This window comes from Gobius niger (genome assembly GCF_951799975.1).
Source record: "Gobius niger genome assembly, chromosome: 11".
Taxonomy (NCBI): Eukaryota; Metazoa; Chordata; class Actinopteri; order Gobiiformes; family Gobiidae; genus Gobius; species Gobius niger.
The window spans coordinates 13,937,886-13,963,784 of record NC_136862.1 but is presented as its reverse complement, the minus strand read 5'-3'; the positions used below and the strand labels follow the sequence as shown (position 1 = coordinate 13,963,784).

General features: G+C 42.4%; 1 protein-coding gene across 1 annotated transcript; it reads right to left on the bottom strand.

Moving 5' to 3' along the window:
* Positions 1-276: 276 nt before the first annotated feature.
* On the bottom strand, positions 277-24,760 carry flrt1a (fibronectin leucine rich transmembrane protein 1a). Its single transcript, XM_079566149.1, has 2 exons — positions 24,553-24,760; positions 277-3,498 (listed from the first exon to the last, which is right to left on the bottom strand). Exon 2 carries the CDS (start codon positions 3,407-3,409, stop codon positions 1,403-1,405), a length of 2,007 nt encoding a protein of 668 aa, XP_079422275.1. The 5' UTR covers positions 3,410-3,498; positions 24,553-24,760; the 3' UTR covers positions 277-1,402.
* Positions 24,761-25,899: the final 1,139 nt, after the last annotated feature.

Sequence of the window (25,899 nt, the reverse complement as noted above, 5' to 3'; positions counted from 1 at the left end):
GAAAATACTATGTTTTAACAGATTCAAACTGCAAAGTGCTTTAAAGGTCGCAATGAATATTTGTATGTGGGTTCTAGCTTCCCAGTGATGGTGGGTCCTGATGCCAAACCAGTTGAAACCGCTGCTTTATACCTCTACAAACATGTTCTGAAATACATGGGACTCTTATGTTCATATCTCGTTCTTCCCTCAAATGTAATATGTCAACAGTGAATTGAATCTTGACTTTAAATCAAATTGCAATCCAATACAAAAAACGCAACTCGATGTTTCCATCCAAAATTGTGCAGCCCTATTGTGTGACTCTGTGGAGGAATCGCGTTACATTACAGTGTGTTGTTGACAGCTGTCAGTCATAGGTCCAGGTCCCGGCTCCTGCTCAGCACTACCTTTCTTTCGTCCCTTATATCTGCTCACTTTTTTCCCAAAATGTTTCAAAATAGGACTCTAGGGGTTAGTTTCTCTGAGGTTTTTTTTTTTGAGGAAACATCTTTGTTCTCAAAATACAGTATGACTTCAACTAAAGCAACAGGATAACCACACAGACTTACAAATCATAAGACAAGAATGAAGGGTATCTATGTGGACATGCTGGTCTTTCTAGGGATCTGTCTATGTTTCTAATCCGCTCTGTTATTTTGGGGAAATCGGATACAACAAAATAAATAATGAAGAAAGCTGTGCGTTTGATAAACAAACAAATCACTGATAAAAAATAACAAAGCGTTGCTTTTTTTTTTTTTCCAAACACAGTCCGTTTCGTGTTCAAGAAAATATCTACACTTGTCTGATGCAACACTACAATACTGAACTCAGAGGTATAACCGAGGCAGCCCGCCCTGATAAGACGCTCGCCCTGCCAGCTAATGAAAAACAAGCCTACTTTAAGACAAGTGGTTATTGTGTGTGTTTGAAATAGAACGATTTCACAGCTTCACAAAGCCCTTTCCGTTGGATAGCTGGTAGGGCACATCGATATAGTAGTTGAGGCATCTGGAAACAATGAGTCGATGATACACTATGCACTGTATGTGGAAGGGATGAATGAAAACGGAGCGGGTTCTTTTCTCTGGCTCTGACCTTTCGTTAGCATATACTACATTCAGCGCCTAGATGTCAGAGGGAAAGAGTAGAAAATAAAAGAGGCCATTACTAAGACGGTGAAGAAACAGTCAGGCTGTGCATTTACACCTGGGGCACTGGCTGCCGCCACCTGCTGCGAACTGTTCCCACGCAGTTTGCCGGGCCAGTTAATCACACGCTTTTCATTGTCCCCAACAGTAGGTCATTTTGGAATGGGAGACCAGAAGAAGAAGGCACAGAGGGGTGCTTCAGTGTTCATGCGAAGGGAAATTGTGCATCTATACAGTCTGCTGTTGACACCGATAACAAGTCCGGTACATCATGTGTAGCAGTAGTCAATGTCTGGGATCCCCCCTTCTCGATAGCCCCTGTTGGTGCCGTGTCCTGAATTGGTGACACTGTCGGCGCCTTTATATAGGCCAGTGCCGTTGGATGGGAAAATGGTATGAATGATGTAATCCTCTCGAAGCTGTTTAGGCTGCGTAGGTGGGCAAGCAGCCATTGGGGTCATCTGGAATCCCGGGCCTCGAATCTCCAAAATAGTGTTATCCTTTTTTGTGCCAGATTCAATGTAATCGTCACAGTTCTTTTTTTTCCTCGAGCTGCTTCTCGTGTAATGGTCACGAGAGCACAGATGCCCAGTCCTGTGGCAATACCAGCAGAAGAAACCAAATATAAGAGCCAAAGATACGATGGCAGATGCGCCGCCGATGATTCCTGCTAAAGGTAGATTTGGCAACTGTTGAGACTCATCGTCATCGTCATCCTCCAGAGAGCTGATGTCTGAGGTTTCAGCCTTGGCACACACCAGCGCCTCATCAGACTCTGTGGGTAAACCCACTTTACTCTCGGCAGGCAGCGGCACCATGCAGATGATGTAGCTGGACCGTGGCTGCAGAGAGGTGAGCAGGTACTCGCGCCGGTCCCCTCTCACCAAGGTCTCAGTGATGGAGCCTCGATTGTTCTCGTTGCCCAGTCGCAGCCAGCTGAGCCTGAAGGAGGAGCTGGGCTGGGCCACGCTCCAGGTCACACGCACACTGCTGTGGGACAGAGGCTTCACGTTAAGGGCCAGACTCTTCCCCACCCCGCTGCTGCTGAGAGTGTAGTCCATGTCAGGGAGGACCGGGCCCCTCTTGTTGGAGCGCAGGGTGAACAGTGAGCCCTGGGGCGGGGTCTGGGTGGTGGACATGTCCAGGCCTGTTTGAACTCTGTTTGTTCGGTCAGGAGTCCGGAGCACCTCACACTCCTCCATCTCACTGCCCAGGTCCATGAGGGGCGTGTCTCGGACACGGTCGGGGGTCTGGCAGGTGAGGCCTCTCACAGTGATGCCGTTCCCGCGGGCCTTCAGCCAGTCGTACAGCCAGCGCAGGTTACAGCCACAGTGCCACGGGTTGCCTCGCACTAACAGCTGAGCCAAGCTGTCCAGGTCTTTGAAGAGGCCCCTGGGGAGAGTGGTCAGGTTGTTCCCAGAGAGGTCCAGTCTCAGCAGCCTGTGCATGCCGTCCAGGGAGCCACGGGGAATGTGGATCATAGCATTGTCCTGCAGCGACAGGCGCTGCAAATGGGAGCTGGGCAAGTTCACAGGAGGTGTTTGAAGGGAGTTACGCACCAGAGACAACTCAGTCAGATTGGAGAGACGAGAGAATGTATCATCTGCAATGCGCTGGTTTGCCAAGAGATTCCCATCCAGGACTAAACATCGAAGTGAGGCCAGGCCCCGGAAAGCATGAGTTGGAATTGTGGAGATTCGGTTGTCATCCAGACGGAGCTCCTCTAAAGAGGCGGGCAGTCCGGAGGGGATGCTGGATAAATGGTTACGTGACAGGAAGAGCAGGCGTAGACGTGGGTTGTCTGCAAAGGCCTGGTCTTCAATACTAACAGTGGAGATGGAGTTGTCGTCCAAGTGGAGCTTCTCCAGCAAAGGCATCCGGGCCAATGTGCTGCGGGGAATGGTGCGGATGTTGTTGTCCTGTAGGTGCAGTTCTCGCACAGATGGGGGCAGGTGAAGAGGGAACTCGTCTAGTTCATTATCATAGAGGTAGACCACGCGCACTGCCAAGTGGTGCTCCAGGGAAGTGGGCAGGCCCGGGTTGTTGATGTGGTTGTTCTGAAGGTAGAGCACTGAGGCTGTGGGGGGCAGTGACGGGATGGAGCTCAGGCCGCGGTCATTACAGTAAATAAAGTCCTCGTCACATCGACACACTGAAGGACAAATGTCTCTGTCGCTGATGTATCCTTGTATAGTCGCTGTGGCCAAGTGCAGCGCCAGGCACACACACAAGAGGCCCAGCAGATCCTGGAGTTTAGTCACACCTGCAGCAGCCATCGTGCAGAAAATAAAGACGATTTCTCTTGTTCAGGTCTGATGTTAATCCTTAAATTCTCACCAAGAGCTGTAATCCTGTGAGCTCCACCCTAAAAGACACAGAAAAGAAGAAGCCTAGTTACTATTGATGCACAAATACACACACAAAAATCCAATAGTAGGCTACTAATAAAAGCTTTATCCATAATTACTGCTTATTTCATTATTCTTATGCAAATGAACACCGACTAAACTCAGACAGTTAAAGCCGCTGACAAATTTGTGCCATTGACTTGTAGCCAAAACACACAAAAGTGTCTGTTGAGCCAGCAATCATTATGCAGAATTAGAAGCAGTAATCCCAGATTATAGTCCTAAAACTGAAGACGGAGAGTGGGTAAAAAGACGAAGCAGACTGATTATCACATTGTAAGAAATTCTCTGCACAAGCAACAATTCAATTCAACATTTGGAACAAAAACTTCAGTGGGTAAAAAGTCCTAAGATGGCTCTAAACCTGAATAATTTAGGAGATCCATAACCCCATTAGGATGTGCAAGCAGATGGCTGTGTTCACCAAAGAGTGCTGAAAACACTTGTTATTGTCAAAGAGGAACAATGTGTTTTAGTCTAGATACGACAACTGCACACTTATCAGACTGACATGACAATGCGGGAACTACAGAGGCGCATGCAAACTTAATGCTATGTGGTGCCGTCTGCCACTTGCACTCCACTGAGCTACACACTGAGGATCTTAGAAACGAACAAGCCTTGAGTGTGAGAGTCGACTGGTGTGTGAAATGAAGATCTCAGTGTAAAGAGTAAATTATAGCTGTGGACACGGTGAGTGACATGTCGAGCTCATCGCGGCCCTCTCTAACTACTCACATTAGTCTAAGTGTTGGGCCACACTGCGGAACATATTCACTCTGTACTATTGATTTGCTCACAAATCCAAGGTGATCTGCCCCAGCACAGCTCCGCTCATGCAGATTACAGAATTCCCCGGAGCGGAAGTCAGGCGGCATGATAATTAACTCAATGAATGACAACTTCGCTCCAGAACGACTTTGGTGAATCTATATTTGCAAACATTAATCCCTGTGTACTTATCTTATCCATTACCTCTCAGCATTTAATTTCAGGATGAACAAACTCTGTTGACATTTTGGTTATTTTTTAAAAGTCGAATGACATTCATAGGAGAGTTAAAGGCGTAAATACTAATGTTATTGCTGAATATTCATAGTTTGGTGTTAGTCATTTGGTAGTGTTCATGAAGTGTTTTCTTCCTTTTTTTTTTTTACTTTTCTTTAACCTCTTAACCCCCACCTGAACCCAGCACATTTTCTTCAGTTTGGCTTTACCCGAATCTAAAAGCTTCTTGAAAAAAGCATAAAAATTGCAACGAAGACAAGGAGGAAAACGCAACAAAAAAGTGACAAAAACGTTTAAAAAAGCGACAAAAAAATGCCAGAAACGCAAACTACATTAAAAAGTGACAAAAAAGTGACGAAAAAATGACAAAAAAGTGACAAAAAAGTGACGAAAATGTGATGAAAATGTGACCAAAAAAAGTGACAAAAAAGTGACAAAAAAGTAACGAAAAAGTGACAAAAAAGTGACGAAAAAATGACAAAAAAGCGACAAAAAGCAACAAAAAAGTGATGAAATAGTGACAAAATAATGATAAAAAATGTACAAAATAGTGACAAAATACGTGACAACAACACAAGAAATGTGATGAAAACATGGCAAAAATATAACAAAAAATACAACAGAATAATAAAACACAACAAAAGAACAACGAAAGCATGACAAAAAAGTGAAAAAAACGCGCCAACAATGCGACAAATCGTACTATCCATTTTGTTGGCCTTAGTTTTCACATGAGGCATTATACTGTTGCTCTGCGGTCAAGAAGCTTTTGGATTTGGGTTAAAACTGGGGAAAATGCGCTCTGTAAAGACTAATCCACCATAACTTGTGTAGGTGTTTGAACTGATGAAGTTTGGATATTCATTTCTATAATATTGAATCTTGAAAGGTCATTGCATAAACTTATAAATAAACTTCTTACGCTCAAAAAATCCAAAAGACTCTGCTGTGAAAAATATAAAACCTCATTATGATAACTTTCATGTTTACTGATATCTAAAACGATTTACGGGAGCGTTAACAGATGGTCTAAGGATTATCTAAACTTATCCGAAAAATGACTCGACAAATTTGTCATCTCTGACTTTTACGGTGGTCCAACTGTGCCAGATTCTGAAATGAGAGCAGCGTTTGTGTGTACAGTGCCTCCAGCTTTTTTTCCCCTCTCTCTGTAAGTTCAGATGCTTCTCCGTAATCCCTTTTTACGCGCCTATTCCAACTTCAATCCCCTCGCCACACTGGAGTGGTATCAGGGCTCGCGATGTGGAAACTGAGGAGTAAAATATTCAGGCAAAAGCTATGAGTACACTCCGGGATGGAGAGCGGTGCGCCTCGCTGTGCGGCCACATTTGAGGGGATATGACTGATGATAGTGACTGCATTTAACCAGGAAACCCCCCACCCCTTTCCCAAAACTCGGGAGTGGTGCTAAAGAATGGATGACTTTTGAGTCCCGGGAGCTTTGGCTGTGAGAGTCTTCAGCTCTGGAGTATTTGGGTCAGCTCTTTAAAAACAAGATAGATGTGGTGAGGGACTGGAATTGGTGCGCCGAGACGGAGAGATTAACGGAGCATATTGAGCTGTGATCTCCGGGATTAAGCAGGTGCCACAAAGAAAAGCGCACAGACATTTTAGCCTTTTGCCTTTGGTGGTTGGTCATTTCGCCGCCGCATTGTATGGCATAATGTAAACGGCATAATGCAGTTCTTTGTGGGACTGTCCCAGACGGGGCCAGCGCCAGTGTGTTTGTGTATCTGTGCGTAATGGCCAGGGGGAATATGTCACTCGACTATTTGGAGAGGGGACAATAATACACTGAAGGACAGGTCCCTCAGGGGGGACACGGAGACAGCGCCTAAATATTGATGGGCAAATATTGATGATAAAATATGTGTCACTGGGTTATAACCACTAGAAAGTTCACGACCTACTTCCTCTACAGTGAAGTGTCTCGTATAAAAAGTGCATCAATTTGTATAATCATTTTTATACGATTATTAGCTGTGATAAAAGATAATGGCTAAAAGGTGACCAGGGCAAGGTTTAATAACCCATCGTGCAGTTTAAATTTTGTATCTGATATTTTTCTGCAAATAATTCACCATAAAAGCAAATTATGGTGGGACTTTATTTGCATAGCGCCTTTCACAGACACTGTCACAAAGCGAATAAACCTGGGACTATTTTATATTCACACACACACACACTGCTCACAAATACACCAACTACCGACCACCATTTATTCGCTCACAAGCATCATTCATCCTGGCCTATGTTTTTAGAGGTTGGAATCGAACCCTAATTAGGGTTTGATCCCCGGGAACCCAAAGTGATGATTAGAACCTTCTTGCTGTGAAACAAATATAAAAACTCCTGAGATTAAAAAAATAAATAATTATGGAGCTCAAAGAAACCACAACAGTGCTACAGCCACTCTTTTATTCCATGAAGGTTTATGATACCAGTGGCAGTGCAGTGGCTTTTTGAGTAATGTGGCTGAGTGCACCTACGGGAAAAGAAAAACAATACGCTGTTTAGACGATGTGATCATTATGCCTGAAAATCAGTATTAAAGGAGCTATACCTGATTTTACTTCTAGAAAAGGAATGATTATTTTATCCTCCTTTAGCATATTGCAAACTCAAATGCTTGTGAGGAAAACAGCGTGCATCAAATTATAAAACATTTCTATCAGTTTCATGAACTTTCAGGTTGTTTTTCTAGCATTTTTGTGAACGTGACCCTGAAAAGTGAACCTGCAAGTTGTGAAATTTCCCTCCAAACTTGTCTCTGTAAAGAATTTGGATGCTACAAAGATATTAGGAAAGTTACGAATGAGTTTGAACCACAACAACTATTTTAATTTAGTGGCTTCCCCTTTCATTGTCGGCAATATAGGGCCTTTAAATACACTAGTTAATATTTCCGTAAAGTGATGCAAAATAAATGAATAACTATATTTATTTAGGTAAATATTACGAACGATCAGTATACTAAAGTGAATTATTTTAAATCCATTGCTATGCATTATCACAAACATACTCCAGGTTTAGCGAAGCTGCTGCCCGGATGTAGCGATTTTGGTAAATATTACTTTTATAGCAGTAGGTACAGCATTTTTGGCTAATGGGCCTGATAAATAAGTATGTTCAGTAACTCTCCGTTGAGTTTCACAAATATTTAGTTTTTTTTGTAGTTTCTGGCAGCCTATGCGAACCCGGAAGAAGAGCTGTGACGTCACCACTTAACATGGTCGGCACGGCAACACTTCCTGCATACATGGATAAGTTAGATTGGATAAACAAGAGGTCTAAATATATTGGAACATATTGAAAATGTTTGATATTGAAAACATTGACACAAATTGACACACTGCACACACACCGCTGCATTTGTTGAGTTTTAGTTGCTCTATTTAGAAAAAAGCTCAGTACAGATTTGAAAAACGCATGGATATCTCGCAGTGTGTTGGTCTTATAATTAGCTTAGTAAATAATACAGAGAAGAAGGGGGTCACGCGACATTAACCCATATGCTCAGATCCATAGGCTGTGATTGAGTCGTCAGGGCAACGCGGGGGTCAACTGTAGATGTGGGCCAGTGTGCGTGAGCCAGACAGCCCGCCGCCTCAGGCACTGTCCACCGCTCACAACAACAACTACCCCCCGCCTAATACTGGAACCCGGGCCGATCGATTTACATAGAGCACAGGCGCACAGGGGCCCGCGGAGTGACAGAAATCAGCTTTGAGCAAAAGAGGGAAAAAAACAACAAACTCAAAACCCACTGACCATTAAGACATCCACAGAGACAGGAGAAACGGATTTTGTATGACCAAAGGGGCTGCAGATGTATCAGAAAATCCACTTTGCTGATGGCCAAGAGCAGATAATAGTGCTCCGAGGCTTATCTTCGATGGCACGCCCGCGGAGTGTGTGTTGAGCATGTAGACGGGACGACATAAAATGGGGCAGCGATGTTGACAGAAATGAAATCCACCATCGTATAATAGTCGGGGGCCAGCGCGGCGCGGCCTATTCATTTGGTTTAATCATAAAGACTGTTGAAGCACGAGCCTTTTGATTCATGTGAAAGGGGGGGGGGGCGTCTCTGCCGTAATGCACTGCGATCTCCAGTCTATTAAAATAAAGAATGGTTTTGTGAAATCCTGAAGCGAAATAAACAGTCTCTCAATCATTTAACACAAAACAGCGATACGTCCCGGTCCTTATTTCTCTTTTCACGCCGTGCGACATCAAAATGATCACTTGTCACGAAGCGCGAGCGAATCTCACAATCCCCGCCATCAAAGCAAATAAAAAGGGGAGAAAAGGCCATCTATATTCGTCTCGTATTTTCTCAGCAAATGAGTCGCGGCCGCTAATAAATTACTGTAGGTATTGATGTAGAGGTGCATTTATACAGGGCTTCTAAATCTTGCCTCATGCGAAACGTTATGGAGGCGGATTGAATAACACGGTCTGAATAAGTCATGCAGTCACCGCCCAATAACCATTTTTTTCATGCACCAATTTCCTGGCATGAAGCAGTGATTAGATTTGCGCTCAGCAGTTTCTCCTTTCAGATGCTGACACAACGACCCCGGTTCAGTACAAAGATTTGTGTTTCTGTAATAAAGGGGTATTTTATCGACGTGTCTACATCAAATTAAATGTCCCTGTTTAACTGCACTGAGCTGATATGAATATAATAGGAAGCTATGGCAGTAGTGTTGTTGTTGTTTTTTTTAATCCATGGAAGCTGCATGCATGGGCAGATGGTGTGTGCATGTGACTGTGCTGTCAGCAGAAATGTTTAAAATCTGCAAAATGATCTTTAATTAAAGGCCCTATATCTGACTTTTTTCTTTTTGTAGGGTAACGTTATTTTTGTATGTTGTTAAAGGGACTATACAGAGTTTAAAAATGGTAAAATTGTCTAATTTCCTCCCTCTTAATGTTCTAACAATGTCCTAAGGTGTAGAATGAGCCCTAAAGTCCTGCACTGTCACTCAAAAAGGTGTCACTTCGGTCCGAATTGCCGTCATGCACGCGCTTAATATAGAAGCTGCAGTTGCACGTATGACCTGAGGTGGCAGTAGTGAGTATAAAATGGCTAACTTGCAACTTAAAAGTAGTAATCTGTGTAAAAATAAGCCTGATGTGTGAAGTTTGTGTTAAGATTTGTCGGTAAAAACACCTATTGTGCCACATTTTGACTAAAAAGGTTCAAAATTATTCAGAATTGTGCACGTAGCAGGCGGTACTTGGAATAATTTCAGATTGAAGAAGAAAGAGAAGCTGAATAGAATTTCAATATCAATTTAAAAGGAAAGCTAGACTTTGATTTTGAGAGTATTTTAGTTTCATTTTGAACACGACACACCATTAAATACTGAATAATCTTAGTTTAGTTGGTCACTTTGTAATAATATTGGCAATGTCCTCGATGTAGCGGGTACTCGGAGTATAAATGAACGACCTAAGGGGTACACGAGACAACAAATGTTTGGGAACCACTGCTTTAAAGGATAAACTGGACTGGATGATATAAATTACATTAATTTCTAAACATGAAATAAACCAATGCAATCGGCACACCCAGCAAAGGTAAAGATGAGGTAGGAATAATCTTCAGGGGTAAATGCTCTTTTTAAGCCAGTGGTTCTTAAAGCAGAAGTAACTCATGCTCCTAGAGGCCATAAGCGGCACTGCAGGTGTTGTAGCATAGTCTGTGAGAGTAAATACTATGCTGACAGAAAAGACAAAGGGAGAGAGGGATATTGTATAGTGTGCCACAACACAATTACACAATGGAGGTCATTTTTTTCCACTCTTGGCTGTAAATACTGTTTAAGTGATGCTAGCCCACAGTTAGCTTTGCCCGTTAGCCTGTTAGCTTCTTCTTCATGATTCCATTAGTGTGTATTGGTGGCTCCGACCCGGTGCAGGGGAGTTGTAAGCATGGTTTTCTAGACATAGAAGATGGAAAAAAAAAAACAGTCGTCCCATTAACACTTGTATTACCCTCAGAGGGACTACAAAAAGGATTTATTAAGGTAAAAGTTCTGCTTTAAACTGCAGTATACGTGTACCACTGATGGGACTTGAGCTTCTACAGGTGGCACTTCAATCTTCAATCTTCAAATTCAGACTCAATTCATTAAAGATATTCAATAGATGATTTAATGTATATTTTGGTTATGTATTTAAATGAGGTGTTTTGCTGGTTTACACCCAGTTTAGACATAACTTAGTCATTTTTAGATCCTCTTTAGTCCTGATTTTTTAAATAACTTTTTCTTTTATGCTATATGGTAAAGGTTTGAGCCACTGCTTCAACCTCTTACCCCCCGGCTTTACCTAAATCTAAATGCTTCTTGACTGGAGTTTACAGACTATAAGCCAGTGTAACGCCTCATTTGAAAGACTGGTCAAACTGATCGTATTATTTTTGAAGCCTTTTTGTTATGTTTTTGTCTCTTTTTTTATCACTTTATTGATGTGTTTTTGATGTTTTTTTGACGCTCTTTTGTGGCTTTTTCATCCCTCTTTAGTCGCGTTTTTTATCCACCCTATTGATGCATTTTTTAAGAAGCTTTTAAAGACAAACTGGAGATAATGTGCTCGGTTCAGGTGGGGTTAAGAGGAAACTATTACATCTCACATCTCAAATTAAACTATTCCGTTATTTCAAGAAGTGTGTTTTTATCGTAGTAATGAAACATTCAAGATCAAGTGCAGCCGGTCTCCAAAAGGTCTTTACCACATTGGCGTTTGAGCTTTCATCCAGTTTCCCCTGTTAACCTAAAACATGCACAGTTGGCTAATCCTCGGAGAATAAGTTGTCCCTAAGTAGTCGTCCAGGGGCTTTGAATAAGTCGGATGAAAACAAAATGGCAGAAAATGTGAACGTACAAAACAAAACCACCAGAAAGCTTTTTTTATTTTTAGCAAAGTAATTTGACAACATTTGGTACATGCACAGGATTTGTCCCTGACACACTGGACAATTAAAACTAAAAGCTGTGGGTCGCTCCATGTTCCAGTGGATGTGCTACTGTAATTATCGCAATCTTTCCCTCGGGTAAACAAACACCTAAGCTTGCCAAATTGCCGCTGTGCTTCAACCTTTTGACTCCGGTGACGTCGGAGAGAGAAATGCGTTTTCAGCCTTGGGATTGATTCTTATTTTTTATTTTTTATTTTTTTTCTCTGATGATTCATGGAGCATTTCAGGTGGCTTCCGTTTCCTGCGTGGTAAGCGGCTTACGATGCCTATGGAGTGACGAAACGCTCTGCATCTCTATATAGTAGCTCCATATACTGAGCCGTGGCATCGTATCTTCAAAAAGCAACACCGCCCTCCAATCCCATACCCACAACATCAGGCCCTGGTCTCCTGGCCTCGAGATTACGGGGAAATACTTCAGGCGTTACAAACAAAAACGTCCACAGAGTCAGAGCCGCATTGTTTGCTCAAGTAGGAACACGTCCAGCAATGAGCGCAGAGGATTTAGAAGAGGGAGTTTTCAATAATGTATTATCGGTATGCTCAGTCGGTGCGATGGCAAAATACAGGAGAGTGGATGTTTTGTTTTTGCCTTAAAGCGAGCACATTTTCTCCAGTTCGACTTTGCACAAATATACAAAAACTTCTTGAAAAAGGTGTTGAAATAGCGACAAAAATTTAGACGTACACAAGGATGAAAAGGAAGCAAAAGACAAAGCCAAAACTGTTACAAGAATGCAACACAAAAAGTGATTAAAAAAAGCACCAAAAATAAGATGAAAAAGTGACAACGTGAGGGTTTTTGTCGGGGTTTTTTTTTGCTCTTTTTAGGCTCTCTTAAAGGGACTAGATACAAGTTGGTCATTTTATACTCTACTGCCACCTCAGGTCTTATGTGTATCTGCAGCTTCTATAATAAGGACTCGAAGTAATACCTTTTTGAGTGACAGTGCAGGATTTTAGAGGCAGTTGTGGTGAACAGGTCTGAGCTCATTCTTCACATTAGGACATGGCTGGAACATGTAGGGAAAGGAAAATACTTAATTTTAACCATTTTTAAACTCAGTATAGTCCCTTTAAAAAAGCATCTGGTGAGAATTCTAGTATTGTTTAGTCTGATTTATGATTCAGTGACAGATGAAACATAAAATGTGTGAAAATCCTAATATTTCTGATAATTAGTTAACCTCTTAACCCCCGCATTAACCGAGCACATTTTCTCCAGTTTGACTTTGCCCAGATCTAAAAAGCTTGAAAAAACCCTGTCAAGATAGCGACAAAACAGGACGAAAATGAGGATGGAAAAGCAACACAAGAGTCGACAAAAACCTGATGAAAAATAAAATGAAAGAGTGACGACAACGCTGTACGCTCCAGTCAAGAACCTTTTTAGATTTGGGTAAAGCCAAACTGGAGAAAATGTGCTCGGTTAAGGTGGGGGTTAAGAGGTTAAAAGAGGTTCTTCTCGATAAGAAGCTAAATTGATTGAAGTTTTAAATGAATAAGCGTCAAATCCTTTTCATGTCAACACAAAACCAAATGTATGACCCAAGTAAGACACTGTTAATCCTGTTTACATCCTTTCATCAAAATCAAATATATTTAATGTATTTCCATTTCACACCAAAAACATATAGCACCTTTATATTCTTCGATTAACTGTGGAAATAACCAATAAACGATCAGAGCAGATGACGCCTTAAACCGCCCTTCTCTTCCAGTGATTCTTGGTGTTTAGCTACACATTTCTAGTTATATAACCCTTGAGGATGATACAGAGCATTCGAGGGCAGCAAATAAACTTCAGAAGTGTCAGTCTGTGTCGTTTTCCATATTTCAGCCTTTGATCAGTGCCTCCCAGCTTTTCTGATCGCATTTGCACCACTTTTAAACCTACTCGTTTTCCAGGAACGATCGCGCAACACGCAATAAGCAAACCATTTATTCCCCAGACGAGAGGGTCCTTCCTTCTTTGCATAAAATTGCTCCTGATCATCTTTAATAGGACTCACGGTTAAAAACAGGCCAATTTATCTGGCGCCTTAAAGTCAGGGAGGCTGTGGATGTCACGCTCCAGCTGGGACTCTGATTGGATTTTTTTTTTTTTTTTTTTGTATTTGTGGCAGCGCCAGTCAACTCGGGTATAGACTAATTGTTTCGAGCGGGAATCGGAGGCAGCTGAGGAAATCCTGTGCTCTCAAGGTGAAAATCAAGCGAGGACAAAACAAAGAAAGGCCGCATCAAGCTAACAGGCCTGTCAGGGTAAGTCCGCGGCCATAAAACACAGGCGGCATCTCGGCACAAAGTAAACAGTATCATACATTCATGCGGCGTTCAAAAGGAAAACAATGCTTTACAGCTATTAGCCGGCGCTGACTCCTCAGACGTTCAGCAGATGTTGAGCCTTAATAATGTATCGGGCACATTAGCAGCAGATGCCACAGCAAAGCACTTACACACTACTGAATATAAATGAAAGGAATTTGTATATTTTGAGGATATTAGTAAAGCTACACACACACACACACACGGGGTGGGAACCTCCGGGTACCACGCGATTCAATGCGATACATGGCTTAATCTCATGATCCGCCGACACTGCAATAATCGATATATTGCACAAATACAACCTTCGGTACATCATGATTAAAAAAGAAACATACTTTTAACCATTATATGAACATACTACATGTTATTCATCATTTCTTTTCATGAGCTTTGCACCCCTTTTTATAATGATCCCTGACTTACACAATGAAAATGGGTCTATAGATCTGTCAGTGACTAAGTAACTTGTGCCCCTAGAGGCCATAAGCGCCACTGCAGGTGTCATAGCATGTTGCGTTTTTTAACTCATTGTCTGTGAGTGTAAATACTGCACTGACAGAAAAGACAAAGGGAGAGAGGGATATTGTACATCCAATTACACAACGGAGATTATTGTTTTCACTTAAACTTGGTTGTAAATACTGTTCAAGTGGTGGTAGCTCGCAGTTAGCTTTGCCCGTTAGCCTGTTAGCTTCTTCTTCGTGATTCCATTAGTGAGTATTGGGCCTCTGACCCGGAGGCAGTGTAGTTGAAAGTGTGTTTTTTTCTGTCCAGAGACACCAGGGGAAATGAAACCCCCCCAATCATCCCATTAACTCCTTTGTAAACAAGTTACTTTGTACTGCTTTAGTTTACATTTAAATAAATAAGAAACCCTAAATTAATCTTATTCATAATCATTAAAAGTAATATAATTGTGTGACAGTGGTCTAAGTGCTGCCCTCTGCTGACTGAATTCTTGATCATTATTGTCCTCTATTAACTGTGAAAGCAATGGAGCACTGCTGCCTCATTAATATGCATGCCATCATCAAAAGTAGCAATATTGTAATAAAAAGTGTTGGAATCGTCCCACAAATTATCACGATATATCGGAAAATCGATATATTGTCACACTGCTAATGCTGCACTCATCTATTAATAAACAACAATTTAGGGGTTCTTCAGCATTGATCTCTTTTCTTCTTTATGATTTGAAATCATATCTATGTACAGGAAAGAAGGCAGGGAATGATGGTCAGTGTTTCGAATTGGCCCGGAGCGTAGTGAGACTGACACCTTTTCAAACTGTGAAAACGTTCACTTTCATCTCGCGGTGCCAGCAAACCCATTGAAGAACACACTTTGAACACCGAATGGGTCCGACCAAAGTGGAAAAGGTTTTTGTCAAAACCGTGTGAATGAAGATAAATGCTCTCCAGGTATGTTTTAGATGAGGGGACATGTTATAGCATGGTTAAAGGCACGTAAAAGGTCAATTCTTCATGACATGACCCCTTTAAAGGCATTAGTTATACCAGACAAAGGCCGAGACCATAAATCATTCTAATGGTAAATGATTTCCCCTCCGCACTACAAAACACTATTCTGGACGGATTTTGCGTTTCTATATGTAGACTTTTGTGCAATCTTCAGCTTCATACCTGGCGCCGTAAGTGGCTGAACTCATGGTGATGTTATGCACAGCACTGTTCCGTCCCCAAGCTTTACATCCATACCATACTATACCATATCATACTACCATCCATGCTAGACTGGAATATTTTCTGCGACTGCGAAGTTTGTAACTGTTCCTATAGCTACAAAGAAGTATAACCAGCTGGTGACGAGAGAGAGAGAGAGAAGTGAAGTGAAGTCCCGTCCTCCGTTGACAGTTCCTTTTTATCCTAGTTTTGCACCACTCTGCGCAGACAAGGGTGACCGCCTACCAATGACTCAGTTGTTTGTGGCTATGTGCTTGTACTTTATCTCTATTCCACATTATGTGCAGAATGACTATAGTGATGACCATCGTCTATCAGCGAATCTCTCACTGACATGGCCTTCGTGCTCTGTAGCCTTGAAGCCCAGAAGCTTGTTCAGAGTCAGCTCAATCCGGACACTCTTTAATACTGGCCCATCGATATAATCGGGAGATATACAGTGTTTAACTCACGGCTGTGCAATGTTAATGTTAAGAAGAGCAGAAGAAGAAGCAGCTAGCACTGTTTGAAGCACACCACCCCTCAGCCAATCTCTTTTTTCTCTAAGAAACGCCTTCAGGCTACCGGTTTATACACAAGATGCCAACTTTTTCTTGAGCAATGCTGTTGTTGCGCCAAGCTGAAGATCGGGTGTATCTAACATAAAAGATTTCCCATCAACCAACTGTTTAAAAAAGGTTCTGGGTACATAGTCTTCGGAGGCCCAGTTGTAGCCTGTTGAATTTGTGTGGGCAGACCTGAAATGTGGGTGGGCAAATAGTATAAAGAAAGAAGCACAATCGTTTTAAACGGGTGGGCAAAAATCAGATTTGTCTATTGTTAGGGTCGACCCTGAATCCACCACATTATTCTGGATAAACTCTTTGCTTCATCTATTATATAATCGGCAAACCAACCATAGAAGTCAATGCCAGGACAAATACAGCGGTTTGCAAAGCTAAAGAGACTTCTCAACAAAGGGGGTCATAGAAATACAATAGTATAGATCATATTCTCGTATATTTATGCAGCTTTTTGGCTGAAAAAGGCCAATTCCTGAAGAGCCACTGAGTGTGAAAAACCTAAAGTGTTTCTAAAAGTGTATCTCATAAGATTGTGGCCTTATTAGCAGCAGTCAACAAGCTGTTAGTCTCTGCATCGAAGCCAACTCCTGCAGACAACGCCCACTTCTGCACCGGAGTCCAAACCCACTGCTGTGAACTCGCTCCATTCCCGCTTCACTGCCAATGCATTTGAAATCATTAAGCAGTAAGTTTTGGGCCTGCAACATTTACCACTCCGAACTTGACTGGCAGCGCTTGGTATAAATTGTAATAGACTTTCATGTGAGTCTGCCTCTCGAGCAGCCGACAGTGGAACTTCTGCGCCTCCTTCTGCCTCTGTCAGACTCTCCGGGTTTTTAGGCAAGTGACAGCTGTAATGACGCCGCCAGTCAAACAACAATTGGCTTTCTGCGGAAGACGCTTTTCTTTGGCACGGGCAAACAGCAGTGTTCACATTTATAACCGCTATATTATTCTGCAATGTATTCTTTCTGACTCAATAGGATTCTGCGACGCTTTCTATAACATATTATTGAGCAAGTATTGTTGAGTAGATTTTCTTTTGCTACAAACAGACGGGAATCACAGTGTTTTCAGGACAAATACAGTGCTTCTATTCCTACACTGCCTGACGGGAAAAAAGTCTCACCTGGATTTAAGTATCCCCTATGATCTGGGGTGGCTGCAGTCGGTCAGGTCTAGTTTCAGCGAGATCAGATTGACATCCTGAATGACCAGGCGATTCAATCTATGGATTACGTCTTCCCTGATGACAAGGCATTTCCTAAAGGTTCATCGGACTCACATGTAAAAGAGTGGTTCAGGGAGCGTGAAGCACGATTTTCAAACATGGATCGGCCAAATCTGAACCCCACTGAGAATCTTTGGGATGAGCTGGAGAAGGCTTTGTGCAGTGGTCATCAGTGCAAGATCAAGGTGAAAAACTCATGCAACACTTTAACATTGCAGAAGCTTTTTGAAACAATGCCACGGCGAATGTGTGCTATAGCCAAAGCTGAAGGCGGTCCAACTAAATATTAGAGCGTGTGACCTTTGCGGCAACTGCGCAGTGTGTTTTAATATGCTGAAATTTGATGCTGAAAATATTCAAATTACTACAAGCACTGTTAAATTGTACCACTTTTAGGCTTCAATGGAGTTGACCAGAGACATAAACTTTTTGGATTCTTCCAAAACAGTGCAACTACAATGACAGCTAAACATTCTGCTTGTACTAGAAAAAAAGAGATCCGAGGCTCTCTGGTGAATTAAAAGTGCTTTATTTAACCTCTTAACCCCCGCCATAACCAAGTGCATTTTCTCCAGTTTGGCTTTACCCAAATCTAAGAAGTTCTATAGCGACAAAAACGAGGATGAAAACGCAACAAAAAGGAGGCAAGAGCGTGACAAAAACAGGCCGGAAAAGCAACAATAACACAATATAAAAGTGACGTAGGACAGTAGCGCAGTGGTTAGTGCTCTCACAGCTCCAGGGTTTGATTCCCACCTGGACGGGGCCTGTGGAGTTTGCATGTTCTCCCCGTGTGTGCGTAGGTTTCCTCCGGATGAATGCCAGGATGAATGATGTGAGTGAACGTAGCTCACCACCACCGAGTGTGGATTGAATGTACAATTGTCTCATGTAAAGCGCTTTGTGACTACGTATGTCTGTGAAAGGCGCTATTTAAATAGACATCTTCTTCTTCAAACACTTCGACTAAAGAGCGATGAAAAAGCAGCAAAAATTGACGAAAACGTAGGGCTTTTTAATGAGGCCTGTAAACCCGTCAAGAAGCTTTTGATTTGGGTAAAGCCAAACTGGAGAACATGTGCTCGGTTAAGGCGGGGGTCAAGAGGTTGCGTAAGTCGCCGCGTCTCTTCTTGTGCAGCAATTGTTGAAAATGTCTGTGTAGAATTGCTGCCAAAAGAAAAGAAGCCTGAATGATAGTGATGCTTCTAGAATGAAAAACCACTGGATACAATTTGGCTGAAATATCATTTGAATTTAGGACGGAAAAAAAATATGTGGGCCTTTGTCTACAGCTCTGTCTATGTCACTTCTCTTAAAGACGGTCAAACAACACACACAGTAAGTGCACTTTCATTACTCAACCGATGCACTCTCATCATTTTCTCTGTAAACAAGCCGTCAACGTGTCAAAATCAAAGTAGAACTGACACTCATTTGGCTTCTGTATTGCTGTGACGTCATCTGCAAACCCTCTATTGTAAAAGTTACAGCCATGTTCATCTGTCATGTTCTCAGCATCTATCTTTAAACCAGAGCTCCGGTTTCGATGTTAATGCAGTTGTTTCTTAACCAGTGCATGATGGTCTGGTGTCTTCCCTCCCTTTAAGCTTCCTGTTTTAAACCGTCTGCGCCCGAGAACAAAAGCTTGCTTTCCTTTAACCGGCTGCAATAACTCATGTTGGCAAGCAGCAGGCCGTCCAAATCCACTCTGGCCTAATCCAATCTGAATCCAAAGGCAAATTACATCTGCAGTGCAACTTAGAAAATTAATTATAGGCCCATTAAATAAAACTAATATAAATAAACTCGAGAGAACGGCTCCGGTGGCGTGATAAAACCGTGGGTTTCTGTGTGCGCCGCTTATAATGGAGTGAACACTTTGTTGGTGATGCATTGCTGTGGTTGGCGCTGCTTTAGTTGCTCTTTTACCATAAGACAAATGTTGGTGGATATATCGAGGCCGCCTCCAGGGCTCAGAAAAAGATCCTATGCGCTGTTTGGACTCCGGATTGGGCCTGTGTGGGCTTTAGCTGCGGCGCGGTTCAGCAGGAGGAGCGCTCACTTCTCCGACACTCGTTGCCCTCGGTCCCTCGACACTTCACGGTTTCTTTCTAAACTCAGCCTCTTTGATCCTACTGTTGGCCTAAAACGTTAAGTGTCGAAGAGTGAACAAATATAATGTAGACTTTAGAAAAACAAAGAGACAACATTTTCATTTTGGTTTCATTTTGGAGATTGAACAATGAGCTCAAAAGTCTAGAATGCTTTTGTTTTATTTTCTAAGGCCCTGCCCCTAATAAGCACAAAGCTTCAATGAGCATTTTAACATTTTCCCCAGCCCAAATTACTGTTTTACTTCTTTGTTTATTTGGTTGCGGCTGTGCATGTTAGTGACCGCACATGGGACTAATGCAGGTTAAACACGCCTCACTGATTATAGCCACGGGCTGATTTCCCTCCATTGTCCCACAGTCGCAATCTCAAAGACCCTCTCATTCCTCCTCGCTCATTGTACATGTTTTTAGTGGGAGGGGAAACCCGGGACTTTCTCGCGTTGAGGCAGTAGCGCTAACCACTGACACAATATGTAGGTGATAACATTATCTATCTGTGTCTGTCTACATGAGGTAAAAGCTGACGATTATACGGTCAAAAAGAGCCCAACACTAAGGGTTGGCAGATTAAATGCCTAAAACCAGTTTGGAAATTAACTTAAAGAATCTCCACCAGTTCCACAAACCCAGGACCTGTTCACAGTGAAGCCATTTTTACTGACAGTGCACTCTTTCAGTATTAATCCAAGTGACTGAAGGTTCAAATGAGCATGGTGAAACCTGTGCTTGTATTCTCTACTATAATGTAGATGTAGAGCCTTTTTTTTTTTGTAAACCACTAAGGGGGTCATTTATCCTATGTGCAATAGGTGAATCCTCCAGCCAGGTGATTCTGACCATCAGCCTGGCTCCACATCATGGAGATGGGTCCCCGGGCGCGGCACTGCCGTCGACCACTGCTCCTTACGGGTTGCCCCAGCGGCATCGAAGGATGGGTTAAATGCAAAGGACAAATGTCCCTACGGGGACATTAAAGTATGCAAACAAACAAACAAACAAATTATCATTGCACACAATTGCATAAAACGTTTTGTGAGCTTGTTGCCATTTTAAATTGTGTGTATTATGAGTTATATGTATTCCTGCGGCAGCTGAGGAAACTTAAGCTGTCGACCAAGATGTTTGTATCGACTTCCGAGACTATTGAGAAGGTGATTGGCTGTAGGCTCCCACCTCTCGAGGACCTGTCCACCTCCAGGACCCGGAGGCGTGTGGGTCGGGGTCACAGCTGACCCTTCTCACCCTGGACACGGACTATTCACCCCTCTCCCCTCAGGCAGGAGGCTACGGTCCATTCAGCCCGAACCTCCCGCCACAAGAACAACTCAATAACTCTATATCAGACTCATGGACGAAATAACCTGCTCCATTTGCACTTCTCTATTTCTCTATGTGGTTTGTTCACTTAACGCACCTGCACTTTTGTTCTGTGTCAAATTGTTGTTGTTTTCAATCATATTTTATTTGTAATCTACTTTATGCATGCCCTTATACTTTTAAAGTTTTAATAGTTTATTATTTAACTTTTATGTTATATGTTTATATGTTAAAGCAGTACTAAGTAACGTGTTTACCATAATAAATCCTTTTCATAGTCCCTGTGGGGGTAATACAAGTGTTTATGGGATGATTGGAGGGTCTTTCATCTCCCCCTGGTGTCTCTGGCAAGAAAACCATGTTTGCAACTTGACTGCCACCGGGCCGGAGCCACCAATACACACTAATAGAATCACGAAGCTAACATGCTAACGGGCAAAGCTAACTGCGGGCTAACGTCACTTTAAGCAATATTTACAGCCAAGTTTGAGTGAAAAAAAATATTTCAATTGTATATTTGGATGTACAATATCCCCCTCTCCCTTCACCTTTCCTGTCAGCATAGTATTTACTCTCCAAGACAATTAGTAAGTAATTTTTTTTATCTTGCTCCGACACCTGCAGTTGCACTTATGGCCTCTAGGGGCAAGAGTTACTTAGTACTGCTTTAAGAAAATTCCTAGTTTGTGAACCTGTTCACTGACAATGGCAATAAAACTAATTGTTATTTTGATTCTATAGTATTAGGGCCCAACATCTGATGTCAAAGAGAGAAAGCTGCATGAGTAAAAAATGTGCAAATGACTCTGCTGCAGATCCATTTTTGCACATGCAACTCGTCTACACATGACCAAACTCTACCCCCTATGAGCACTTCCTGCAGACAACCTCTAAATCGCTTGCTAGTAATCCACTCACCGTCACCTTAATGCACAGAAATGTCTCTCTATTTACAAGCTTCCTTTGAGAACTCTAACCTTCAAGTAACGGTGCAGGTGCTGAATGTTTTTTGGTCAAACGCTTTGAAGGAGCCATTACTCAATCTAATCTCTCGTCAAACAGAGAACATCGAGTGGTTAATTAAGCGTAATGCTCATTTTGAAGTGTTTCTTTCCTCGACAACACCGTCAGCGAGAGAAAAGCGTTCGATGGCGCTTTTTGGACATTTTTAAATATTATTTCCTGATGAGTTGGTCGTACATCACGGCGGTTATCACTCACTCGAGGTCTTTGCGGAGAGAGGGGCATAAAACGAGTGACTGACAGCTGTAATGACCAGTCACTGTCAGATTTAGTCACACACGACCCCGGTGCCGCTGCCTCTGAGGAAGTGTGCGCTGTCGCTGTGGGTGCTGCATGACTCACTGTGGAGTTTACTTACACAAGGAAATCAGACAGTAGTCGGTTGATCTTTTTCATCATGCAAAATGTTTCTTTCGTTAGTAATTTCTTTGATTTATGCAGCGCTTTTATTTCAAGACGCCCAAACCGCTTCGTTGTGAATAATTGTGAATAAATCAACATTATTACTAGTCTAAAAAAACAATATTTGATTTGAGCTAATGCTGTCAATTGATTGTTTTTTTCTGTCAGAATAATCATGCTGTAATTTAAAGCATTTGCACATTTCATTATCAAACTAATAACAATTTAATACATCTGTGAATAGCTCAACTTGATGGAAAAAGCAAAACACGGAGGCACTTAAAAAAGGGTAGAAATGTTAAAAAGACAGTTTTTTTGCTTTTTCCGTTCATTAAAGGAACCACCGTTTTTCCATACTGAGATAACACTACAGTCAGTGGAGAGAGTTTATAAGCAGCCACTCAAGGTTTTGGATCAAAAGCATAACTCTTACCATCATTGCCATGTTCTCTCAAAATATATTTTTTTTAGTTGGGAGAATATGATATGGTTTCACGACATTGTACCCCTCTGCAGGAACTCATCCACCTAACAGACAGTGTAGGCACACGAGCCCAAAGCAGAGGAGACTGTGCTGTTCCTTTCAGGAAAAACATCTTTTGGTCAGCTTTTGTGAGCTTTTCAGTGAGAGCAGCTGCCTCCTGGAACATCAGGAACAACACTGAGAACCTTCACTAGATCAGTAAAACTTAGGCTCCTGGACAATCAAACCTGCAGGCACAGTATGAACATATAGGCTGTTTGTTTGTTTGTTTTATTTTATTTGTCTGTGTCGTCTTGTTTATAACGTCTTGGTACTAACCATTTCATATCTGTTATCTTTTGTTCATGTCTGTTGTGCTTGTTGTTCTGTGGCCTTCCCTATCTGAGAACATCCTGCCCTGGGACTACAGATGAAAATTAGCCAACTCTGGCGTATTTACATGTGGACTTTGAGCACTCATGTTAATTAATATGCACTGTCCCATCTTAAATAAATATGTTCTTACCTGAGCTTAGACGAGCTGATGTGTACCTGTCTGGTCTTTGTGCGTACACTCAGTCACGCAAAAAGACCAAAGATGTTGTTAGCATTTAGCCTCTCCTCCTCTCCTCTATGTTGCCAAACAGGGGTGAAGTTAGAAGCGACCAAGACCTATTTAAATACAGTTACTTGAGTAGTTACACGATCCAAGTTTAGTCACACAAAATCAAACATTTCTAAGCGGATGAAAAGGTGGACTATATTGTAAGGCGTCACGATTATTTTCCTCATATTGATCGATCTCAATTTTCGATTCATAAAAATAAGATACATCTTTTATTCAAACCTCTGCTCAAACAAAACAACTGCTTTCCTCCAAAAAGTCTTCCACTGTCTCGTCCAAACTCCAAAAACAAGGTACTGTTTGTGCCAAAGAAATGTCTGTAAACCTGTCGATTATAAAGTCCTATGACGATTATTGAGATTGACCAAAGTAGAGATTTTGATTAAATTTCGATTAATTGCTCAGCCCTAGTAAGACGTAATAAGATCATTGGAGCACTTTACTGCGCGGACGTCGAAGTGCTCCTAAGGTTATTACGCCGTACAATATAGTACCTCTTTTTATCCATGTTTAATTTTGTGTGACTAGACTTGGATCGTGTAACTACTCACGTAACCGTATTTAAACAGGGGAAACGTGGAAGAGCTTGGTCGCTTCTAACTTCACCTCCATTTGGCCCCATAAAGGAGAGGAGGCTAAATGCTAACAACTACTGCAGCCTTTTTGACTGAGCCCACGCGTAAAGACCAGACAGTTACGCATCAACTCGTCTAAGCTCAGGTAAGAACATATCTCAGTATGGAAAAACGGTGGCCTGTTCCTTTAAGAATAATCCCTGCACTGAAGAGCAACAAAAGGATATGATTTTAAGCACAAAGACTTCCTATAAATCAAGTTCTGAAAGTGCTTAGTGTTTGTAATGCAAGTGCTGTGCTCAGATACAGGAGAGTGTTCGGTCACAACATATGATGTGATTAATCCGTGATTAATTAGTTAATTATCTTGTGATTAATCATGAGTTAAAGCGTTAACTTTGACAGCCCTAATTTGAAGATAATTACTTTTCATTTCTCGGGATACAGATGGGCCACGTTTATGAAACATTTCTAAAAAGCTTGCACATCCTATATCTTTAATCCCTTTTGCCTTTCATTTGTACTGAGGAATCTGTGAAATCTGTCGCTTGTAAATCTCATTTAAATCAAAGAACGAGTCCAGTTTAGAAAATTCCTCCCCCAAACACACCATTTCAAAGGATCCATTTCCGTTAGAGGCTACTTACTTTTTGAAGTGGGGCTTCCAGGGACAGAGAGGCTGTAGCACCATTTGCTCTTATGTCCAGCGCCAACGAATGTTTACAAACGGACTTCAGCGAGTCTGGACCGGCTCTTGCTTTGATCAGGAGCAACTGCCCGGCGTCCGCTCTTATGCCCGGCTCAGAAGTCAATTAGACGTCGCCGCCGCCGCCGCCGCACGACCTGGGACGATCCCTGTAGAAATAAGCACAGGCTGATCAGGGCGGTTCACAGTGGGCCACAAGTGTCACTCAAATGCCAATCCAGTGATGAAACCGCAATGCGCAACAGATCTATCCCAGTCCCTTTAAATTATGTATTTTTATTGCTCATCTTAATCTGCTTCAGGCCGCGATAACCCCCTGATTAAATCGAATGTGATTTACAAACTGCAATTGCACCAAATAAATCAGCCCTGAGACTCGAATGACTGGAAGTACATTTAATCAGGACCACTAAAAGTCAACTTAAGGGAGCTTTAAGTCCAATTATAAAAATAAAAGTCAGCGATCTCCAAAAGCTCATACTTTTGCCCAAATCGTTCCACCTCATTTGTCCCTTCTGCTAAGTTTGACGATGAGAAGGTCAAGCCATTTTCCAAAAAGCTTACGAAAAAGTTTCTCCCACAACGAGCTTACGCCGTTAATCTATCTCCCTGTGGCCCGACCTGCTCCCTGGCCGCTCTCTCGGGGTTTTGTCACACCCTCGTGGAACAGAAAATGGTAAATGACGTGCGGGGGCCTGGCATACCAAACAGTGTCCGACCATTTCCTCCACAGTCCCGAGTGAGAGCGGAGCTTTGGCCAGCAGCCCTGCCGCCTCGCAGCGAGACGCCACCCCTCAGTCAGATCGGATTTCTGCGCTTGTCAAACGCACCGAGCATCAACCGCGGGAGCCGACTCTTCCCGCTTGAAGACCTTCCATAAGCTTAAAGTGTGGAATAAATACATTTGGATTGTGCTATTGAGCTGAAACATAAACAAATGCCACAGCTAGAATATACAAACAGCATCTTATATACCCAAAAAAGGCCACACGCTCCAATATTTTTGTATTCGCTGTGGTATTGTTTCATTAAGCTCCTGCAATGTCAAAAGATCCACTGTTGTATTCACTTCCCCCCAAGATCTTGTGTTGATGATGGGAGAGTATGACCACTGTCTCTTCTCCAGCACATCCTAAGATTCTCAATGTGGTCAAGATCTGGGCTCTGTGGCCGATCGATGTGTGAAAAGATGCCTCATGCTCCCTGAACCACTCTTTCACAATGTGAGCCCCATGAATCCTAGTATAGATACATCATGTCATAGAGGGGGGGGCTTCGTCGAGGGGGA

Bases quoted from the DNA above. Each gene is read 5' to 3' on its own strand.
- flrt1a (XM_079566149.1), bottom strand. From the start codon at position 3,409: ATGGCTGCTGCAGGTGTGACTAAACTCCAGGATCTGCTGGGCCTCTTG.